The 24,970-nt window shown below is 37.3% G+C and overlaps 1 protein-coding gene across 1 annotated transcript in view; it reads right to left on the bottom strand.

Annotated features, from left to right (window-relative positions):
- Positions 1 to 24,970, bottom strand: part of Lrp1b (LDL receptor related protein 1B) — a 1,445,827-nt gene that overhangs the window by 585,067 nt on the left and 835,790 nt on the right. The window contains 4 exon segments of the mRNA XM_050139953.1: positions 1,202 to 1,446; positions 1,717 to 1,881; positions 9,876 to 10,080; positions 11,449 to 11,646. Of these exon segments, the coding sequence (XP_049995910.1) occupies positions 1,202 to 1,446; positions 1,717 to 1,881; positions 9,876 to 10,080; positions 11,449 to 11,646 (813 nt within the window).

The following is a 24,970-nucleotide window of genomic DNA, read 5'->3' as shown; positions in this document are numbered from 1 at the left end:
GAAGTGCCACAATATCATTCCTTTTCATTCCATAAGTCATGTGTGGAGTCTTTTGCTTCTGAATAAATCCACTATACCGGAGAGACATGACACAGTCCATAGACAAAACCATTTCTCATAATCATTAATTTGGTAGCTCTAAACCTAAAAGCCACAATCCCTACTAAATATTACAATTGTGGAGACAAAAGTATAGCTGTGCAATATTTTCATAGTTATTAAAATCAAACTAATTTGCCGTGTGGATGCCTTTCATGCATACTCTCTGATCTGAGCGCTATGTGGAAGGAAGTATTTAGAAATGAGTTCTTCATTATACCTCTGACTGAAAATCCCGCAGGTTACAACCCATAGAATGGGAAAGAAATATAGCAGGTTAGGTTGCTGCTTACTGCTGTGACAGATGACCAGGACATTCAAGGAAAGACTTGTGGGCCTTCAGGTCAAAAAGGATGTGCAAGTACTAGCCGAAGAACCCAAAGGATCACAACTACTGAACCATCAGGTGAGTTACATGGGGAGATTAGCATCACCCATGGTTCATGCTTTACCACACAACTCCCTGCAACCTCCCAATATGCAAGCCCATGACTAGAGGGAGACTCTGGGTCCTTGGTGTTTTCTTTCATAGTATGTAAGAGGTTCTATATAAAAAGATCTTATAAAAAATGTTCTTTAATAGTTATTTTAGTCACTTGTTAGTGTGTGTGTGTGTGTGTGTGAGAGAGAGAGAGAGAGAGAGAGAGAGAGAGAGAGAGAGAGAGAGAGAGAGAGAGAGAATATGCATATATGCATGTGAGTACCTCTGGAAGCCATAAGAAGCATCAGATCCTCTGAAGCTGCAGTTACAGATGCTAGAACCTGAACTTGGGTCTTCTGCAAGAGCAGTATATGCTCTTACCTCCTAAGCTGTCTCTGCAGCTCCAAATTCAACGATCTTAGAAAGCTTCCCACACTTTCTTGTCTGTACGATGTCAGTGATTCAAAATTTCAAGACAGTTTAAAATCTTTTATTTCTAAGAATAATATTCTAAAGGAGGAAATTTAAAAAGCAAAGTGGAAAAATCCAGAGCTAATTAACACAGGCAAGTGCTAGCAGGACCATAGAAAAATAGTTAACTTACATCATTTCCTTTACACTCATAGAGTTTATGTGGAAATGGAAATGTTTCCAGATGGTTGACTTGTCCTAAGCACCTACCTTGTGGCTGTCGACTGGGATGGTATATCTGAAGATCGAATGGCTGTGCACTGGTCTTCTGAATCACACTGACATTCTGCCCTGTCCACTTGTTGGCTTTAGCCAGCGTGTTGGTCCTCCAGTCTGTCCAGTACACCTCACTCCCGTACAAAGACACAGCAAAGGGATGTGACAGGTATTCATGTCCTCTGATAATTTCTATCATGTTTGTTCCATCATAGAAGGCAGAATAAATAGCATCTGACCTAGAGAAACATCAGTACACCAATGGTTTATCCAGGTCACTGACAGAGTTCAATGATACACTTATGCAAGTCAGACAAATGATAGGATAATTAAGTCTATGGAATTATACCTAATATTTTCCAAAGCCAGACGACAACAACAACAACAACAACAAAAAAAAAAAACTCAAAATAACGATCTCAATACATGATGCTCATATATTAGAATACTTAATAATACAGTTGAAAAGCTGGAGAAAGTAAATGAAAGCACAGAAAAATGTTTTTAACCTGGCATCTGTCCAAACTATCCTTTTTTCAAAGTGGTCCACAGTCAGTCCATTCGGCCATGCCCCTGTTTTCATGTCTTTATAGATGGTTTTTCTCCCAGCACCACTCATAGAGGCAGATTCAATGCGAGGGAAGTTGGCATCCCAGTCAGTCCAAAAAAGAATTCTGAAGAAAAAGAAATAATGCCATTGTTTCACTCCTTCATTCCCAATGTTTAACTCATGGCTCCTACATGAGGAGAAGTTTCCTAAGTAAAAGTTGCAAGAGACATGGATGTGCATTCTAAGCCAGCGCCTCCAAGTACATAGCAATAGACAGACCATGCAAGTTCATACAGATGGAATTACAACCTGTGTAAGATTTTGAAAAAAAGTTGTAATAAGGAGTAGTAGTAGTTGGTGAGTGTCCCACTCACGGAATACTCTAACAGGGGAAAGAATGAGGCAGCTTCAGGCTCAGAAAAGGACCGGAAGCTCAACAGTGTGGTCAGAGAGGAACATAAAGTACAACGGGGCAATCTCACAATAAGGGAGCAGGTGTAACACCACCGGGAACTCTCGGGGATTTCACTTACAGGAGGTAATAGCAATCACACCATGAGGATAATTGTGATCACAGACTCCTGAAGAGAAGCAGTGTCTGCAGATCAACTGACTAGAACTACAGGGATGTGTGGAGAAAGGGATGCTCCAGGAACAAAGCTAATTGCCATACCTTGGGCTAGTTTCCGATGCCCAAAACCAGTCATTCCTTGACAACTCTGTGTCAGAACTAACAGCCTGTAACTAATGTACAAACACCTTGGGAATATCTTAACAGACCCCTTGTTTCCAGTCTTCCAAAGCCAAAGACGTCATCACACATCATCTGATGTCCTGTAGAAAAGCTTCTGCCATATTTTTTATGTCTACATCTCTGATGAACTCACCAATGTCTTTTAGACTTACCTTGAGATTTGACTCTCTTTGTTATACAAAATATAAAACTTCATAAAACTGGTTAAACATCGGACAACGAAGTGGGGGCTGTGTTCACTTAAAATGGCTCCAGAATCAACTACTGCTTGTTTCCCTTAGATGTGCGAGTTTCTTTTTTTTTTTTTTTTCTGTGAACAATATGTTTCTCAGTACCTCATAGTAAAATTCTTTTAAAATCCTCAACAGCTTCTGGGGATTTTCACAGATATGTTGATGGGAAGATTTCTATAAAAAATCATCAAGTTGCTTGTAGTTTTGCCAGGGAAATTTTTGATATTTGGGGAAAGAAGAATTGTAAACAATATCACCCCAGGGGATAAGATAATTTGATAATTACTGAAGCTGAGAAATAGGTGCAATTGAGTTTATCATGGAATTAGTTTTACTTTATGTGTTTGGTCATTTGTCTAATAAAAGTTTTAAAATATAAATATCTCAAAAAAGTAATAATATTAAAGTGTACTAGAGGACATATATAGGATATTTACCACTTATTTCTTGATATTTTTTAAAAATTAAAATATTTTACAGACAACATTGTTTTTAATAACAACACTAATTATAGAGAATGATGTTTATAGAGATTAATATTACGGGAAAATGTAAAAGAAATTAACAAATTTTAAATTTTTATGTGCACTTATTTTTTGCCTGCATTTATGTCTATGTGAGGGTGCCAGGTACACTGGTACTAGAGTTATAGACAGTTGTGAATCACCATGTTGGTGCTGGGAACTGAACCTGGGTACCTTGGAAGAGCCATATCTCCAGCCCCAGAATACATAATTTTCAAATATGTTGTATTAATCAGAATATGGAACAAAGCTTCATTAATATGCGCCTGGTATACCCTACAGTGAAGCAGCTGGAGAGGATAAAATGTTGTAGGCCTGGACCCCAACAATTTCTCTTGAGCTATCTCTACCCTATTAACTGTTATTGCTCCAGTTGGCAGCATGAACCTGGGAGAACAGGGCCTAAAATATAGGCCAACTGAAGTCTCATGCAATGGCCAACTTTATTCAGAGCATCAGACAAGTTATACTCTAAGGGTTAAGAAGAGTCACCTGAGTAAATTGTCCAATCACAAGGACAAGCAACATGTGTCACATAGATGCATATGAATAAGAACAGCTGAAGAAAGCACCGTTCTATCCACTACACCTGGGAGAAGAAAACACACTCCAAGAATGAGTTTGTGCTTTGAAGAAACTGAGATCACAAGACTCTTATCTCATTTTCTTGGAGTATTCTTACAAGCATTTAGCATTCTCATGTGTTCCAAGCTTGGATCAGGTTCTGACACTAACCATTTCTGGACCTTCTCTGTGTTGGGCTTGCCATCTTAACGGTTACCAAAACCTCTTTTGAAATATGCTAACCACAAAGAACCTAGTTTTTTTCACCAATCAAAATTAAGAGTGTTGTCAGATAGAATCTTGATCTTGAAGCAGAGTTCACACCGTCTTGATTAACATACCTAACATGTTTCCTCTAATATATTTGAAGAGTGCCTTGATTTGTGGCTTTCTTTCTTGTTACTATAAAATGTCTGTGAATTATCAGTCATGTTTTGCTCCTGAATAAACCATCTCCTTTTCTATTCCCTTTAAGGTAAGCTCTTTTTTGTTGTTGCTTGTTTGTTCTTGGTTTTTATTTTTTGAATTTGTTTGTACACTTGTTTTTTTTTTTCTTCTTGTTTTGAAGGGCATATCATTAGGTTCACTTTAAGAGACACTATAAACTATCAAACATGCTTCTAGTGGAGAGCAAAGGATGAGAGAGATTTCTGTCGCATTTGCACACAGGTGATGCCTGCCTTCATTTGGTCATTAAAAATTCATGTATGTGTGTGTATGTGTTTCTTCTGTAGAGATTACACTTCCATCAACTTTAGTGGGAGACTTGAGTCTCTTTCTGTAGAAGAATATGTTCTAAAAAACCGTTGCCTTCAAAGTATACTTAACCTTGCCACAACACAGTTAACACAACTGACATTCACGGTTGATTTCATGGATCATAGCTTCATAAAGTTCTCAGCTCTCTTTTGTGAATTTTGCAGGGTGGTGTTTTAATGACATCACTTTTATTGGCATTCTTTTTTAAAATGGTAAAAATGTGTTAATATTACAATGATTGCTTTAGTTCCTCAAGTACAGGAAAATTGGATCTTTGTGTAAGTCAGAGATGCTCGGCCACATTTGCTTTTTAAAGAGAAACTATGGACTATTTGTGTGTGTGTGTGTGTATGCAGTTTCTGTTTTCAGATTAAGTTGGGCAATAGACCATGAACAACCGGGACTGATGTAGACTAATCTGTCAGGTCAAGTTGAAAAAGGTGAAAGGAAAAGATTTTTCAAAAAAAAAAAAAAAAAAAAAAGAGGTTATCTTTGCCTTTTAAAACTACCAAAGGGAAGGGATTACTGTAATTTAGAGTATTCCCAGAAAAAAAAAAAAGTGTAATATAATTGCCTCACTAATGTTCACAATGGCTGGTTCCACTTTTATCAATGCTGTGTTTACAGTAGACATCAATTACTAGGTCATCTGAAAAGTAAATGTGAACAATGGAGAAGGAAACAAGTTTCCCTGTAGGAAGGCAGCATGACCTTGGTGAAGCTCAAGGACACTGGAGGATTCTGCACATTCAATACTACTGGTCATTCCCCAGTAAGGAGCTCGGTGTTTCAGAAGTTCACGTTCTCCTCCAGGGCTCTTCAACAATGAGTTCAACTTAAAATAGAATGGAAGGAAAAAAGAAAAATGGCCCTTCCCTAAAAGCCACGTGACCATCTTAGAATAGCATGTTACTAGAATGCTAGAAACGTGGGGTGAAGGTTGCTGCATTGCACAATGCATAGTGGAGGTCAGCGGTTGTGTGCTACTGAAGCATCTTGTATTGCTGTGCCTTTCTGTCATCTATAGCTTCAGGAAGTGCACAGGAAGTAATCATGTTTTATTGGGCTGACGCTATGACAATCTTTTGTTTGTTTTCTCTGACACATTGAGCAAACAAAGCAGCTAGTGACACATCTTTGTTTTCATTTGTGATTGTAAACAAAATTTATGGCATTACTGGTTAATTCTTTTCTATATAATTTGAGTTCTTCAAGGTGGTATGTAAACAAAGCCAGCTCAAAGGCATACATCTGTTTAACAAGCATTTCTTGGGCACCTTTCTATGCTCTAAGAGCTGTAATAGACTTCAGGCATTGAAATAAATTTTCTTGTCATGAGAAAGCTTTTGATTTAATAGAAAATATAAAATTATTTATTCAAGGCATAGTTCTCAATCAATCCAGGGAGGTTGTTCTATAATAAAAAGTTTAAAAATAAGTTTAAATTTTGGAGCTCTTAGCGGTATAAGCTCAGAATTTCCTTATATTTCATGAAACTCTTGAGAAGTAAATGGTAATTTCTCTTCTAGATAACACTCAAATGAAAAACTAAGTACAAGTAATTTTACTTACGTTGTTAATACTTCTTATTAGTTTGACATTGCAGCGAGCTTGAGTATGTATACGTGTTTATGAATGTATATGTTCCTTTGGTCATACAGTATGTGTAAGTGTGTGAATATTTTATATATACTTTGTGAATGAGTGCATATATGTGTGTGCATGTTGTGTGTGCTGTGTATATGTGCATGTGTGTATTTGTATATCCTGTGTGTAAGTATGAGTGTATATGTGTCTGTTGGCATTGTATATATTGTGTGTGAGCATTGACCTGTGTTTGTGTCTATGTTGTATATGCTATATGTGTGTATTTTGTTCTTTTGCTTTCACTCTACCATACAAACACTTTAATTTTTAAAATAATATCAGAAAGTTTCACTAAAATATTCAATAAGGCTAGCACTATTTAAACACTTGGATTAATACACAATTGCTATGGTTGTGCTTTAAGATGGTCAAATGAATTCACATGAAAACTATTCCATTATTTCTTTTCATAACTTTAAGAAAAAAAAAAACTCCCAAATCCTGTGAGCCAAACCTTTCAGCTAGTTCTCACAGGAGTAAGAAGTGAAATCATCATCTGTCCTTCCATCGTTGATTCCAGAAACAGTTTGACACATGCTGTTTCCTACCTGTTTTATATAACTTTTTAGCTACCCATTAATGTTTTGAGTATATTAATTAACTTCACAATGTGCTAGCCAAATTTAGTGGAATAGAGTATTCATATTTGGAGTACTTTTAAAGCCTCCCCACCACTACACATGGACCTCTTGGAGGGGTTTTATAGGTTCTGGTGCATATACACTAACTTTCTCTATCAGCATTAAACTCTCACAGGAGCCCATCAGCAAAAGAAATACCTTTTGGAATTTTCACTTAGTTACTGTGTCCTTTGTATTTCTGTTTCATTTTCTTCTTTTCAAATTGGATATTTTGAGGATAGCAAACAAGCAAACCACTACCATTAACAACAGAACGGAGACAACTAAGTATGTTTATCTTTCTTCCTGTCAATACAATGCTTAGGGCAGGAGATCTCTTTCAAATTGACTATACACACAGTCTCTCCAACTTCCTTTCCCTGTTTGTGTTTGCCTCTCTTTCAATCTGTTCCTTGAGAAGTACTCTCATTTTCTTCTTCATGATGGAATGCATGCTACGAGTGTATCTTGATCCAACAGATCACATTCTGTTATGCAGAAAGTAGCCCATGGAGGTTCATTGTCCAATTAAGGCAGGCAAGATGGGAGGGAGCTTCCCATCGCTAGGGTCATGTTGGTAAAGATGAGCTAGAAATTTTGTGGGTGGCAATAAGAGAAGGTCACCAATCTGCTTACGTTTGGAGGGAACATTTAAAAAAAAATAAGAGCCTTCCTCATTTAACTTCACAGGACTCTTTAGATGAGCTGCTATTCCAGTAGCTAAAAAAGGTGCGGAAAGCAGACTATAGACTAGAGAGCACACCTGTAGTGGCATTTCATTTATATTTTAGTAAATAAAGCTTGCCTGGGGATTGGGAGAGTAAAACAACCACACTGGTCAGCCTAACAGCCAGGCAGAGGTAATACACTTCTTTAATCCCAGTAGCTACACTAGTTGCCATAGAAACTGGGTGGTGCATGCCTTTAATCCCCAAAATAGAGGGGATTATAAAATGGGAGGAGACAACTCCCAGACACAGTCTCATTCAGCATTCCTGGAGTCAGGATCCCCATTTCAGACTGAGGTCGAGGTAAGAGCCCCTGGCTGGCTGATTTTAAGATCTTCTGGTTGAATCCCAATTTTTGTCTCTGAGTTTTTAATAATTGTGCTTCACACACCTCTGAACTAATATAAATGTTTTCTCTCAGCTCATCCATCAAAGCTCTTCCAACTTTGAAAAAAAAAAAGCCAGAAAGCTAGGGTTTCAAGGAAAATTCCCCAATATTTGAAGTACTTGTGATGGATTCAAAACAAGTTTTAAAACACAAAGAAGACAAACCCTGTTGCTGGAGTTGTTAATATAACATCCCCTCTCCAGGCAAGCAGTTCACACCTTAAATGTAGTGTTAATCTCAGGGAAAGGAAAAGCATCTCCTAAGCTACTGGTGTTTACATCCTGGGGAAGAACACAGCAGCAGCCAAACGTGGGAGGGAAGCGCGACAACATCAAGGTGGGGGGGCGCCTAGTTTCCTCCGCCTCCCATTCCGCTTTCCCCAGGCTCCACAGCTCCCGCTGGGGACTTCTAAACTTTGAGTTTAAGATGTAGAGCCAAAAATATCTTATTTAAAATATTTTGCAGACCTGACAAAGCCTTCAATTTACAAGCTCATTCCCGGGGAAATAAATAATTCACAGGAATCGAAAGATGGTCTCTCGTGTTGGCTGCATAGTTCCTCCCGGTATGTAATCCCATCTATTCAAAACAAACTGAAATCTAAGAGGTCACACATTTGATTTCTCCAAGAGAGCAAGTTGGTGTGGGATGTCCTGTATATGTGTTGCTTTTATTGGTTAATGAATAAAGAAGCTGTTTTCAGCCAATGGCTTAACAGAATATAGCCAGACTAAAAGATAGATAGATGATAGATAGATAGATAGATAGATAGATAGATAGATAGATGATAGATAGATAGACAGATACAGAGAGACAGAGAGAGAGAGAGAGAGAGAGAGAGAGAGAGAGAGAGAGAGAGAGAGAGAGAGAGAGAGAGAGAGAGAGAGAGAGAGAGAGAGAGAGAGAGAGAGAGAGAGAGAGAGAGAGAGAGAGAGAGAGAGAGAGACAGAGAGAGAGAGAGACAGAGAGAGAGAGAGACAGAGAGAGAGAGAGACAGAGAGAGATTAGCCAGGGTCAAGGAGATGCCATGTAGTTGCCAGAGGGGAAAAACCTGAGCTGCCAACTGGAACCTTGCGTGTAGGCCATAAGCCTCGTGATAAAATATAAAATAACAAAAATGCATTAATTCTTCATGTAAGAGCTAGCTAGCAATATGCTTAAGCTATTGGTCAAAGAGTATTGCAAATAATAGTTTCTGTGTGATTATTTTGGGAATCTGGGCTGCTGGGAAATGTACAAGCGGCCTCCAGCTACAACAAGCAACTCTGCAGGAATTAGAACTCGTGGCTTCTAAGTCTGTTGTTTTTCTTCTGCTGCTTCAAAAATGAGCACACACGGAACAAAGCAGACAACAGCCCAAGTCAATCAGAATTTAACATTGTTTTCCAGAATCCGGTCTTTTGCGTTTCAAAACTTCCCAGTAGTGAGCATCTCACTGCTCCACTCCTTTAAGCCTGTTTCAATTTTCTTTTCAATTGATTCAAGAGCATACAAAATAAATAAAGGGTGAGTTGGTTAGAATCTGTGACTATTCAGAACAAAGACTGGCCCCTGGGGATTTTAGCCATTAGGAAAAATTATAGCATCTCTCGGGCAGAGCAGAGAGAGATTCTCTAAATTACTGCTTTTGATAAGAGCTGCAAACTCTTCCAATAGTACTTCCTGCCCATACTTAATATAAAAATATATTCTGCCGCAGAAAATGTCTGAGTAAGGAACTCTGTAATCAAACTTCTGCCTATGTCCTCACATCTGATGCTATGCTACTATACCGGCATACACAGCTGCATAGACAGAAGCTCTTCAATGCATGAAGTAAGCACTTTACCTCCTCATTTTGAACTGTAAATTGGAGGAGCAGTTCTACAACAAGGAGAACCTGTAAAAGTTAAGCTTCTCACCCGTATCTTGGGTCCAGTGCAATGGCCCTGGGATGCTCCATGGCTCCCGCTATCAGAGTAGCTCTCAGAGAACCATCGAGCTTAGATACTTCAATTTGGTCAAGATTGCTGTCTATCCAGTAGATGTTGCCTGCTATCCAGTCAACTGTAAGGCCTTCTGGAGTAGCCAAGCCATGTTCCACAACCACTTCGATGGCACTGACACCTGTTTAAAAAAAAAAAAAAAAAGAAAAGAAAACAAACACGTACAGCTATTCAAGAAGGTACAGGAGACAAGCCCACTTGTGGTCATAGTCCAAAGCATGTCAGTTTGAAGGCCCTTGTGGAAAACCTAACAAAGAAATCTGATGTCAATAGTTACTGTATTTGTTCTTCCTGACAGAAGTTCTCACTCCCCAAAATCTTTCAAGGATTTTATAAAACACTGAAGTGATAGCAATCGGAGGCTGCAAAGAAGTTGCTTCTTGTTTGGGGTTTTCCTGGCAGAAGAAGAGACTTATTAAAACAATAAAGTCAGGGGGACAGCATGAGAAAATTTAATTTAAAGTCTGTCCTTCAAAGCGAGAAGTAAAGAAAAATGACTACTTGACTCAACATGCATTGTGCTTAAGAATCACACCTTTTTCTGTCTTTAGTTAGACATCATAGAAAATCACATTATTTTCATATATAATCTCAGCAAACTTAAGTCCTAAGCCATGGTCAACCCCATTCACTGGGCCAAGAACCTGGTAGCAGGTCAGAAAGATGCTTTTAAGAGAAAAAATTGTTAGCATGAGTTGCATAAAACTCAGAAGATGGATAATATCTAACAAATTTCTTAGTGATCCACTATTTAATTTCTTTCAGAATTAAAAAAAATAATTTTGCAGCCCCTTTCTAATGGCATATTCATTGTACTTCATGACAATGTCAGTGGTTTTCATTATAAAATTTATCATTAGCAAACCTCTTCTCTAAAGTAACTACATGAACATGATTCATAGGAGGTACTTTTAATATTTTAGCTGTATTGTGATAAGCATTATCAATTTTGAAATTGCAAAGGTGTTTCCAAGAAAATTAATCATTTGACAGCTCTTACAATTGCAAAGCCACAAAGAAAGCAATATTTACAAGTGACATGCACACAGCTCCATCTAAAGAGGTACCTGCTGCTTATGAGATAGAAGAGATAAGTTTAATTATGCAAAAAATACAGTTCGTATATTTGAAAAAAAACATTTTCATTATTTCTTTGAATTATGTTGAAGCGTGTTATCCAAATAAAAATGAGCCACTTTAACTCCCAAATCCAATTACTAGAACCTAGAAACCAATCTTTTCTTTTTCTCATAGGAAACACATCTTATTCTTTATAACTCTCAAAAAAAATCCATTGAAAGGCAATAGATAAGTAAGCTGGGCCTGGCCACTTCTCTCCCCTAGCATATCTTCATATGTGTACCCAGTCTTCTGTTTTTACACATACGGATAATGCTCACAGTCAAAGATTAATCAAAATCTTTTCTGATATTATATATTGCTATTCAAAAGCTAACTTCATCATTCAGTGAAACTTCAATACACATACCTCCATTCTCTGAAAGTTTGCCCCTGTATATTCTGTCCTCCACAACATCTGTCCAATAAAGTAAACTTTGATTGAAGTGAAAATCAAGTGCTATGGTGTTTCTCAGTCCGGGAACAAGTAGGCTATAGTCTCCTTTATGCAGATCTATCCTCCGAATCTCTTGGCGTATAGAAAAGATGATGAATGCCTCAAAAGGATCTGCAAATAAATGTATTTTAATCAAATTTAGAAAACACTTTTACTTGACATAAATTAAAATGCTCTAGATAAAATTCAATTTATTTAGTTTCTGATTGGATCAAAGGCCCACTCTGTCAGAAGGAAACCGTATCAGCCATTGCTAAAGGTCCTGAGAACTCAGAGCTAGTAAGGTCATAAACCCTAGGTAAGTACCTGATTCTGATAATCTGCTGAATGGATATAGTAAAATGATTCCTAATTACTTATTGTTATAACCCTATATCAGAGATTCTCTCAAACTTTTTCAGAGAGTGTATCCTTACAACAGATAGCATTTAATACAGAAACAGACCCCCAAATAAAAAAGTAGTCAATATTTAGGGAATAAGAGATTTCTCAGTGCTCAGCCATAAATGGAATGTGTATATCATACCCCTCCCAACAATGTTCATTATCATGTAGAAGAGGAAACAGAGACATTATACAAGTCAAATGTGGTTGAACATTAAGGAAACAGTGTTTGCCAGACCCAGACACAAGAGGGCACTTGTACATATGAACCTCCAAAAATTGGGACAGCATGTGCAAGACCTAAGTGAGCCACAGTCAGAAAAATTTCAACAAGGAGGAGGTAAGGTAGGCATGAATCTCCCCTACTAGCTGAAGTGAAGGAGAGTCCACTATGTTTAGGGTTATAATCACTGGTAGGTAGACTAAGTGCCAGGACAGTTTCCAGTCCCAAGACTAGTTGGACAATACAAACTGGATGAAGAAACAAAGAAAGAAGGAAGGAAAGAAGAGAGGAAGGAAGGGAAGGACTGAGAAAGGAAGGAAGGAAGGAAGGAAGGAAGAAGGAAGAAAGGAAAAAAGAAGGAGAAAAGAAAGAATGAAGGAAGGGAAGAAGGAAGGAAAGAAAGAAGAAATTTCAAAGGTGGAAGAGATAGAATGGGAGTGTGGAGGGCCTAATTAGGAGAGGAGTTTGGGTGTGTGTGAATGTTCAAAATATTCCCAAAGAATTCATACAACATACATACTGATTTCAGAATGTTGATACCAAAGAAGGAGTTTGTTTTCAACTTGAACTTTAAAATAATTGAAAATTGTATATTCCATTATATGAGATAGTAGTGTGGGTTGCTTCTTGAGTTTGCATACACTTGATGAAAGTATTCTGATGTAAGAATACTAGAAAGGTTCTCCCACCTGTGATACTTGGATGTTTTCTATTTTCTTGGCATGTTAGCTGATAATCTAGTAAGAAAACCTAACACTGATGGAACTGATGATGAAATCCAGATTTGTAAGTAAAACTGTAAAAGCTAACAACCCAACTAGAAAACAGGGAATGTCTCACAAGTTTAATGAATTGAGCAGAAGGTAGAATATCAGAATTCAGTTACTGTAAGTAGAGGATCTAGACCAAATAAGTAAAGAAAATTACAAATTAACAAAAGGGAGAACCAAATCTTTAAGTTACTGAAATAGATGAGGAAATCCCCGGTAAATTGTATAGATCAGATCCGAAACAAAATCATAGAAATATACTTCCCCACATGAAGACAAGATATCCAGAATCAAGAAGCACACAGAACACCATATAGACAAGAAAAAAATTCCCCATATCAAAACATGATTAAAACACTAAGTATACAAAATAAAAGAAATATATGAAAACCTTCAAGAAAAGCAAGTCACACATATAATGGAAAAAAGATTAGAATATCAATTTAGTTCTTGATGAAATCTTTGAAAGCCAGATAATTCAAGAGCAAAGAATTTCAAGCTCTGTAGGACAATTACTGTTGGTCTACAATATTATACCCAACTAAGGAGAAAGAAAGCTTTTAATAAATAAAAAAAAAGCCTGAAAAAAATTCTAACCAGAATACTAAACTCAAAGAAAATACAGAAAGCAATATGATATGGAACATCCTTCTGTCTATGAGTTGTTTTTATTCGTTAATAAATAAAGAAGCTGACTTGGCCTGTGTGATAGGGCAGAGTAGAACCAGGCAAGAAAAACTAAACTGAATGCTGGGATAAAAATGGCAGAGTTACAGAGAAGCCATGTAGCCACCGCCAGAGACAGACATGCCAAAACTTTGCAGATAAGCCACAGCCACGTCATGATACACAGATTAATGGAAATGGGTTAGTTAGGATATAAGAGTTATCCAGAGTAAGTACATATGATACTTGTCTTTCTGTGTCTGGGATACCTCACTCAATATGATGTTTTCTATATCTAGCTATTTGCCTGCAAATTTCAAGAGGTCATTATTTTTTTCTGCTATGTAGTACTCCATTGTGTAAATGTACCACTTTTCTTTATCCATTATTTAGTCAAGGGGCATTTAGGTTGTTTTCAGATTCTGACTATGACAAACAATGCTTCTATAAACATAGTTGAGCAAAATTCTTTGTGGTCTGATTTAGCATCCTTTGGGTATATACCCAAAAGTGGTATTGCTGGGTCTTGAGGAAGGTTGTTTCTGAATTTTCTGAGAAATCACCATACTGATGTTCAAATGGGCTGTACCCAATTTGTACTCCTACCAGCAATGCAGGAGTGTCCTCTTCACCCCACACCCTCTCCAGCATAGCTGTCATCAGTGTTTTTGATCTTGGACATTCTTACAGGTGTAACATATATGTACTTACTCATAAGTGGTTTTTATACATAAAGCAAAGAAAACCTGCCTACAAATAACAATGCCAAAGAACCTAGACAACAATGAGGACACTAAAAGAGACATACATGGATCTAATCCACCTGAAAAGTAAAAAAAGGACAAGATCTCCTTAGTAAATTTGGAGCATGGGGACCTTAGGAGAGAGTTGAAAGGGAAGAGAGGGAAGGGAGGGAAGCAGAGAAAAATGTGTAGCTCAATAAAATCAATTTAAAAAGAGTGAGTCAGAAGTACACTTAAGCTATTGGCAAAAAACAGTATTGCAAATAATATCGTTTCTGTTTGGTTATTTTGGTTCACAACAGCCAGGAACAAATAAGCAGTCTTCTAATACAACAATAGTTTGGGCAGTATGAGGAATAAGCATAAAAATTAAGACTGTAGAAAGAAAACAAAACTATAGTTCTTGAAAACACAAAATAACATTGCTATCATAAACAGAAAAAAAAATCAGCAGCATAATGACTTCAATCAATATACACTGCTCAGAAATAACTTTCAACATTAATGGCTTTAAATCTCCAAAACAAGGACTGAAAGAAGGGATTGAGAAATAGAAGTCATCCACCTGTTTTATTCATTAAACCCATCATAACCCTAAAGACACCTCATTAAAGTGAAAGGATAGACAAAACTACTTCAATCAATTAATACTAGAAAGGAAGCGGACATTTATATCAATATTTGACAAAAATAGACTTTGAACTAATACTAATGAAAAGAGGTTAAAAAAAGCACTTCATTCTAATCAAGGAACTAATTTACAAAGAACACATTATAATTCTAATATATATGCTCCAAATGCTGGTGTAACAAGTTTCATAATAAATATCCTACTGGAATTAAACACACAGATTAGCATCAACACATTAGTATTTGGTGATAACAGTATCTCGCTTTCTTCAATAGAGAGTTCAAAAGTAGAGAGGGCAAAAGTAAATACAGAAACACAAGAATTAATTGAGACCATATAGCAAAGGAACTTAACAGATATCTTTAGTATATTCTTCCCATACACCAAAATATATATATTCTTCTTAGAAGCCAATGGTAGCTGACTTCTGAATATAGATCAGACTGCACCTAGAATGCAGAACAAGTCTTAACAAATTTAGAAAGACTAAAATGACTTTTTACCCTATTCGACCACAATGTAATAAAACTTAAAACTGACAGCAAAGAAATCTTTAGTAAGCACACAAATCTATGGAAATTAAGCAACTAATGATTGAATAATGAATTGGTCAAAGAACAAATCGAGAAAATTTTAAGAATTTTCCCAGAACTAAATTAAATAAAACACAACATAGCAAAACCTCTGACATGTATTAAAGGAAGTCCTATGACCACAACACTTAAAGAAAAAGATACCATGAACCATGACTTTCACAAAGAGCACATGGGAGGAAGAACAAACCAGATGGGTTTGAGGGATGATTGAGAAGTGGAGAAGGAATGCAATTGCATTTTAATTTCAAAAGGTAAAAAATAAAAAATAAAAACAATGATGGAGAGATGCAAAGGTTGTTGCTCAATCATAAAGAGCAGGGTTTTACCCCAACACATAAATTGGGCAGCTCAATAAAGTTTGGGGCCCCAACTCTAAGAGATTTATGCTCTTTTCCTGACTCCACAGAAACTTATGTGAATACGTTTAAGCAGATACATACATCAGACATAAACACATAAGCACTTAAATAAATAAAAATAGAAAGCATACAGAAAGAAAAGCCCTCATCATTCTATTCCCACTCTAGTACAATCATGGATAGAAGGAATATGTTAGAAATATGTAAGGATAAATATGACTTTATTTTCAAATTTTTATCTAATTGTTACATTACCTGAAAGTTATTAAACTTGTTTATCAGTTTCAACATGGATCCTGCCTTGTACTGATCACTGTGAGTAACACTGATGTGATATGATTTCTGTGGGGTGAATGTCCGTATTGTGACAGCTACATGATCTAAAAGACTTCTAGTTTCACATCAGTGTACTTTCCTTTATGAAAACCATTGTGTTTTTAAGTCCAAGGAAGCCCTTTGAATAGGAACTCTCATAATATCCCTGTCCGCAGGAGTATAATCAGGCGGGTATGTGGTCCAGGTGAGACAATGGAAATAATTTCTTTTATTTTCTTATGACCACTGAACTCTATGGCAGGTTTATGTTTTTGGTAACTTGAATGATTGCTGCAGAAGAGAAAAACAGGAACAGAGAAGGAAGCAAAAAAGACCTGATGAGGCTAGTTCCCATGGAGATCGAAATTTACAGTTGAAACTAATTAATTTGAACGAAGTTTGTGTCTGTTGCAACCAATTCTGCTTTCCTCACTCATCTCGTTTGCTCTGAGGAGCCTTTCCTGATCAAGTACCCCATAAAGACTCATGACCTTTATGGTACGTTATTCCAGTCTCTATCTTGTAGGAGCTGATAGTTGGTACAGGTGATGAGCCAAGTGTGAAAGGAAGTTTCTCAAAGGGAGCTGAGCCAAATCCAGCCTCAGGCTGAGAAATGTTTAGGCAAGCATTGCCAAGATCAGGAAACCTACTCAGAATACCTCCAGAGATGTGAACACCACTAGGTATGTAGCTGTGACCACTTTTGTGCTCTGAATGGACGCTGCACAGCATTGTGGCCTTTATTGCACACCACCGTGACAACAGCTAACTGATCCTGTGGAAACTGAGAGTGCATAGCAAAATATCTTATCACATCTGATTAAAATAGATCCAAAATTTAGAAGGAGAAAACACTTAGGTCTCAAATCGTTGTGGCATAGACTGCCTGACTAGGCCAAAAGAGGTCTGTTAATACTTTCAGTGTCTAGTTTCAGCCACCAACTGTGATAAGCTGGCAATTTCTGAGTTAAGCTATCCAGCTGTATTTAACAGTCACCAGCAGAGGCCCGGGTCTGCCTGCTGCTGCACAGGTGCACAAGCGCTAATAATGTTGCTTCCTCACTACTTTTCCCTTTCTCTCACTCACACTTCTTGATTCTTTGGGTATGTTTGTGTGTGTGTGTGTGTGTGTGTGTGTGTGTGTGTGTGTACATGTGTGCATGACCCAGTGTCCTTTTTTGTATCTTGTATGTTCATGTATGTGTGTATACTAGTGTGCAGATTATAGAGACCAGAAAGTCAATGCCTAGTATTTTTATAGATCACTTTCTGTCTCATTAGTTGATAGAAGGCCTGGTACTCAACCTAGCACTGATTAATTCAGCCAGACTAGCTGGCCCTTTGAATTAAGAACAGAAAAATATATGTTAATATGCATTCATGCGTTGCCAATTTAGCTCCCAGGGAGCTTTGAAAAAACAAACAAGCAGAAGCCATCAGAGGGAGCATTTGGGTTTGGAGGGAGCCCAAAGCCCAATTCCCAGAGAGAGCTGCTCAGTGTAAGGGGAAAAAATGATGTCTTTTAAAGGGATGGTGTGGGGAACCTGTTTCCACACATAAAATATTGCTTTTCTAGAATGTGTGTGTGTGTGTGTCCAGAAGGTGAGAAAACAGCACAGACAACAGGAGAATGCTTCCCAAGCCTAGATTTGATGATAGACTCATATCTAAACAGATAAAGAAGGTAAGAAGGTTTATAATGCAATGGTGAACATTTGATGCTCGTTTATAAAGGATGTAGAGTTGGGTACTTTTGTCTGGATGGTGAATGAGTTATCATGACCATTTAACAGAATTCTCCAGGTCGGGTAGTAGTGGCACACGCCTTTAATCCCAGCACTCGGGAGGTAGAGGCAGGTGGATCTTTGTGAGTTCGAGGCCAGCCTGGTCTACAAGGGCTAGGGCTAGTTCCAGGACAGGCTCCAAAGCTACAGAGAAACCCTGCCTTGAAAAACAAACAAAAAACAAAAAAAAAAAAACAAAAAACAAAAAAAAAGAATTCTCCACAGCATCTGTCAGCAGGTAAACACAAATGCAGAACATAACAAGGACCTCTTTCATACCCTCATAGATAATTACAGATGTTAAAACTGCAGATATCGAAACCCTCCTACACAGATGGTGGAACATTCAAAGAATGCAGCCATTTTGTCAAGCATTTGGTTGTTTTCTAAATTTTTAAATATTTCCATATAAAGTTGCCATAGTAGCTAGCAATTTCAAACCTACTCATACACTTTTAAAGACAATCACAAATACATGTCAACTCAAAACAATTATACAGATATTCATGTCAGCATTATTCCTAATAGCTTCCATAGTGGGAATAATCTACTTGCCAATTGACATTATTCATCAATAAGCTAACAAACCAAACACTGATGTATTCCGAGTGGAACAAGCTTTTTATCCACACACACATAATGTGTGTTTGGATGAAAATGTCCAGAACAAATACATCTATATCAGCACAAAATATATTAGGAGTTTCCAGAATGTAAGGTAGGTACACAGGAATGACTGTTAAAAAGCCTGCCCTTTATTCTGGGGTCAATTAACATATTCTCTTTTAAGAATGTAATAAGTCTTGCTATAAATGAACACTCTCAAACTGTGAATTTCATGGTTTATAAACCACATCTCAATTTACTTGTTATTAAACTGTGTAATGAATGTGCAATTTTATGAAAGCTACAAGCTGTATAATTTCACTCCAAAATTCATATAGATTCTACAACCCTACTGCCCGTAGTTTTACTGTGAGGAGTTACCAAACTCTAAGAACTTTTATAAAGGTGCAAATGCAATCTGCCAGCAACTCATACTGCTTCTTCTAAGTGAACTTGTGTCTAATGAATAAAACAGGCAACTCATCTGTTATGTAGCTACTTGTTCGGAATTGAAACCCTCTTCTGAAGGGAAGGAAACCCATAAAGTTTAAAAGGGTAATGAAATTAAGCAGTAATTAATTACTCAGAGAGGTGGTAATCTATGATGGAGCTGCCTATGTGCTGAGTAAAAAACTCCAAGAACGTAACTGTTCGGAGTCATCATCATGTTGGGGTAGGTTGTGAGTGATGAAGTTGCCTTTTAATCATGAATGTTCACCAAGGTAGACCTGAGTAGATTCATTTCCTTGATCTATTATTAGTGCCCTCTGAATGTTTTTACATTTCTTTGGGGGACAGTCACACAATCCACCCACAAAAAAAAATCAAAGATAAAGCAAATCAAATGAAATAAGTCAAAGCAAAGAGAAAAATAGTATGAGAATAAATTTTATAAAACCGAATAAAAATGGTTATCTAAAAAAATCAAATACCCAAACAAAACAAAAACCCCAAAGACATTCATTGGAATGGTGGAAAATGTAAGTAAAGCAATGGCAAGATTGACTTGTATATAAACAGGGTTTTACATGAGCACAGAGCCATGCATATGCCTATGTAAATTGAGTACATGGAAAGAAAGATAGATAACAAACCAAAAAAGAAAGTATAGAAATTTAAAAATCGCATCAGTGAGATAGATTGTTCTCTAGATTAAGATGGTGTTTGTATTTGATTTTAAAACTTGAAAATCTAAAAATTCTACCAAATTACAATCTCAATTCAGTCATAAACCTTTAACCTCCACTCCAGAGTGAAGGAAGGAAAATGGGAAGAAAAAAAGGGGTGGAAAGAAAGACAAACAGAATAAAAGACAAATGAAGGAAGAGAGGAAAAAAGAGAGATGAGGGTGGGAGGGAGAAAGGGACATAAGGGAAGATCAAACAAATGAAAGAACGGATGGAAGAGAGAAGTAATGAAGGAGAGAAGGTGGGTCAGATAGATGACTCACTGTATAGAGAAACTATTATCCAAGCCTGACAACCAGGGTTTAATCCCTTAGACCCACATGGTGGAAGAGAAGAACTGATTTCTCCATCATGTCTGCTGAGGGCCACAAATATTATAGATAGATGATAAACAGATAGAGAGATATAAAAATAGATAAATATTGAACATAAATATGAGAGAAAAGAAATAATATGAAGTCATCCCAATAATCTGTAGAATGGTAGCGGTCCATACATGCTTCACTGATATATAACAAGGTAACTATAGGAACTGAGAGGACTAATAAAGATTTATATCAACTAAAATAATGGAAGGAACACATTCATTTAACTGAGTGGTTTTTTTTAAACTGCTTTTACTCGTATCTGTTGTGTGTATGTGTATTTGTGTGTGTGTGTGTGTGTTTGTGTGCACATGTACTGTCCTAGGACTTTACACATGCTAACTCCCAGTCATACTCTTGTAACTGCTTAGAAGATAAAAATTTCCATAAAAGTTTGTTTTCCATATAGTAGAATTGTTCTTCACTGTAGCAATGACAACTTCAGCCCACAGGATGCTCTTTGAGGCAGCTGCCTTTACTGTCCCCATTATGTAAAGAAATAAAGTGAGGATCAGCAAATGAATACAATGAAAGAACTAAAAAGCCAGTGGGCATCTGAGAAGGATTTCTTGTTTCTTGTTGGCTAGTGTTATTCGAGGAACAATAGCTTGAGAACAATGAGCTCTCATGAGCTGTTCAGCATGGTGTGTCGAATACGTCCACACTTCTTGGAAACACTTGATGATGGTGAAATGAACCTGCACAGCTGAAGCGGCATGTGCATTGCACACGTGACTCAGCTGTGCGTACTGAGATGAGTATGTGTCACATAAATTTGATACAACACACCAGTGGGAACAGCTTCCAAGCCTTTGATAGGAGAAAGCTGACAGTAGAAGGCTGTATATCAGTTAGGTGAAATGAACAAAACGTAACAGTGAAAATAACACAAAACTCAAAATACTCTTAGAGAAAAATATATTCATTCCACATGACTATATTATACATAATCAATGCAATTTCAGAAAACAAATAATACCATATCTTTTTGAGAGCATAAACACATGCTAGCTATACCTATAGAGATTCCAAGACACACACACAGAAGGATTTAAATTTAGTGACTATTTCATTGCTTTAGAAACATTTTAACCAAAAATGTTCAAAGATTTTTTCAAGATCTTGTATTTTATGTTCTCTCTGGTCTGAGAAAACCCTGTGTGATAAATACTTACATAATCGTACTTTACTATGAGAAAGTGGTTTCCCAGAGATCTAAAACCAAAGTGTGCATTTTTGTAATCTTTCATATTTGAAGGCTGAATCTACATAGCTTCTACTAGTTTCCATACCTTTGAGATTACTGCTGGCTTTCTGGATATTATTTTCCCTTTGGAGGAATAAAACTTCAATGAGTAATTCAATACGTTACTTCCTAAACTGGTGGGAAATCAAGAAGACTGAATTTTAAGATCCCAAGTTATACAGTGTTTTTCCTTTAACCAAAGGAAATATATATAAATACTGAGCGATAAAAACCAGTAAATAATTTTCATGTTTGTTTCCATTTTGTCATAGCCACATTAACTACATTTGACACAACCTCAGTTCAGAATGAGTATCAGTTCATTGTGATGTAACCACCTATTTTATATGCATGTAACAATTTTTCCAGTATACTCACTCTTAGCTAATAAGTGATTGAATTTAGCAGCTTGAGCTCATGTGTCTTACTGAATAAAAAACCTTAAATTTTCCTGCTTTTGTATAAGAGATGGCACCTGTTCTAAACAAAGGTAGTAACAGTCACACTCACTGTGAAGAATTCTTATACAATTAGTCCTTCCCAAGGACAATGTGAAACACACTCAGAAGATGGTTAACTATTTTTCTTCTCGTTCATTTCCCTTAAATCTTGCTAATTTTTATGAGACATTTTGAGATTGGAGGATTGGCTTATGAAAAGTTCTTCCCTGTTTTGAGGTAAATAATTACCGTGAATCTGCAACTCACAATTCTGTATGAACAGCTCTGCCTCCTTATCAAACATATTCCTGTCAAACAAAGAATGATGCTGCACTGGCAAATATTCCTCATGATTTCAGATGGACTGAGTATTTTTCTGGTTCTGCAGCTCGTCTTTGTTTGACTTTCTATGTTTTGTCATATGTTTACAGAGAACATTCTCATACTGTGGTAAATGGTTTACTATCTCCCAGCCTCAATGCGTGTCATTACCCCCTTTTCTCCATTCCTCCACCAAGAGCCATCTAGAGAATGAAGAATAGTCAAATAAAACTGAAGTGCACTACTTCCAAAGAAAAAGGGAACAGACCTATGAAATGAAGGCTAAGATGGCTTTTTAAATTTTACTCAAACTTTTGAATTTAGGTCATCTGTACATCAACTTTTAATTTTTTGTTTGATGTTTCTTTCTATTTAACAGTCTCAACTTTTCAGTTACTTTTAATGTCTCTGTTTTATACTTATGTTTATAAAACTGTCACTTCCTTTTGTCTAGTGACAAATTGTTGAAGTCTGCATTTCCTTTTTTATTTATTTAATTTTTAATTTTTATTTTTTCTGCTGTGTAGTACTCCATTGTGTAAATGTACCAATTCTCTTTATCCATTCTTTGGTCGAGGGGAATTTAGGTTGTTTCAACATCCTTGGTCATAGGGCTGGAGAGATGGCTCAGAGGTTAAGAGCATTGCCTGCTCTTCCAAAGGTCCTGAGTTCAATTCCCAGCAACCACATGGTGGCTCACAACCATTTGTAATGGGGTCTGGTGCCCTCTTCTGGCCTGAAGGCATACACACATACAGAATATTGTATACATAATAAATAAATAAATTTTTAGCCGGGCGATGGTGGCACATGCCTTTAATCCCAGCACTAGGGAGGCAGATGTAGGAGGATCTCTGTGAGTTCGAGACCAGCCTGGTCTACAAGAGCTAGTTCCAGTACAGGCTCCAAAGCCACAGAGAAACCCTGTCTCGAAAAAAAAAAATCCTTGGTCATCACAGAAATTGAAATAAAAAAAAATCTCTGAGATTCCAACTTACACCTGTAAGAATGGCTAAGATCAAAAGCACTGATGTCGACTTATGCTGGAGAAGTTATGGGGAAAAGGGAACAATTCTGCATTGCTGGTGGGAATGCAAGCCGGTACAGCCCCTTTGGATGTCAGTGTGGCATTTTCTCAGAAAATTAGGCTTCATCCTATCTTAAGCCTGGTCTTTCCAAGACATCCTTCTGCTTACTTTAATACCACTCTATATCATAAATATGTAGCTTTTTTTTCAGATTTGGGGGTAAGTAATTGTTAAGATACTTTCCTGAGTATTAGAAGGCCTGGGACTTTTGGAAAAGGCTGGCCCTGGGGACTGTGGAGACATTTTGAAGCTGAGTTGAAGGCGAGTTTGACGACAAGTTGTCAGAGGTGAGAGTGGAACACTATGGTTTGAAAATTAAAGGTTTCTCCAGATGCACATGTTTGTAGAATTAGTCTCCCAATTCATGACCCTTTGTCATGTTGACAGTGGGGACCTTATTAAACATGGAGTCTGTCTATCTGCCAGCTGAAAGGCAAAATGAACAGTGCTTCTATGTTGTATGCTAATATGCTTTCGGACAGTTTTTTTTTTTTTTGCTTTAAAGTTGATGCCAGATATCAAGGAACAGCCAAGTGCTCCCACCACCAGGGAACCACGTTGTACTGGCTTGATTTGTCTATCCACCTGACACAAGCTAGAGTTATCAGAGAGAAAGGCACCTCAGTTGCCTCCGTGACTGTAAGGCATTTTCTCTATGATAAAATCCAAAGGACCAGGCCTTGGAGGGTGGTGCTGTACCTGAGCAGGTGGTCCTGGCTTCTTTAAGAAAGCAGGCTGAGCAAACCATGTGGAGAAAGCCATTAGGCAGCTCCTTTCCGTGGCTTCTTCATCAGCTTCTGTATCTAGGATTCTGCCATATTTTAGTTTCTGTCATAACTCCCTTCAATAATGAACAGCAAGATGGAAATACAAATCAAATAAACCCTTTCTTCCCCAACTTGGTTATTTGTCATGGTGTTTCTTTGCAGTAATAGAAACCTTAACAAAGACAACTGCTCATGATTATTCTTTCACTAATGTGATGGACCAGATCTCCTCAAATCATGAGTCAAAATATATCTTCCTAGCCGGGCGATGGTGGCGCACGCCTTTAATCCAGACTCGGGAGGCAGAGGCAGGCGGATCTCTGTGAGTTCGAGACCAGCCTGGTCTACAGAGCTAGTTCCAGGACAGGCTCCAAAGCCACAGAGAAACCCTGTCTCGAAAAACCAAAAAAAATAAAAAATATTTCTTCCCTTAAGCTGCTGCTTCTTGGGTAATGAGAACTTAACTATTTGGGGATTAAAAAATTGTTCCAGTACCCTATAAGAAATATCCATGTGGCCGGGCGATGGTGGCGCACACCTTTAATCCCAGCACTCGGGAGGCAGAGGCAGGCGGATCTCTGGGAATTCGACACCAGCCTGGTCTACAAGAGCTAGTTCCAGGACAGGCACCAAAGCTACAGAGAAACCCTGTCTCGAAAAATCAAAAAAAAAAAAAAAAAAAAAGAAAAAGAAATATCCATGTGAACAACTGTAGAATTGTTATTAGTGTAAAGAATTGGGAGCAAGCTGGAAGTATTTGTTTAGTATATGAATAAGCAACATCATTTGATACGATCTAGTGATTACACATAGGACATTAGTGGCATGCATATCACAGGTAATAAAAGCAATGGGTCATAAATATTATGACACATACTTTATAAGAAAATATCTGAGCCAAGTTTGAATGATCTCCTGTTGGTGAGGAAGAGAAGAGGGCTTTA

This window comes from Alexandromys fortis, unplaced genomic scaffold, assembly GCF_014885135.2.
Source record: "Alexandromys fortis isolate MF-2015 unplaced genomic scaffold, M_Fortis_MF-2015_v1.1 scaffold_33, whole genome shotgun sequence".
Classification (NCBI taxonomy): domain Eukaryota; kingdom Metazoa; phylum Chordata; class Mammalia; order Rodentia; family Cricetidae; genus Alexandromys; species Alexandromys fortis.
This window is presented reverse-complemented; position numbering and strand designations above follow the sequence as displayed.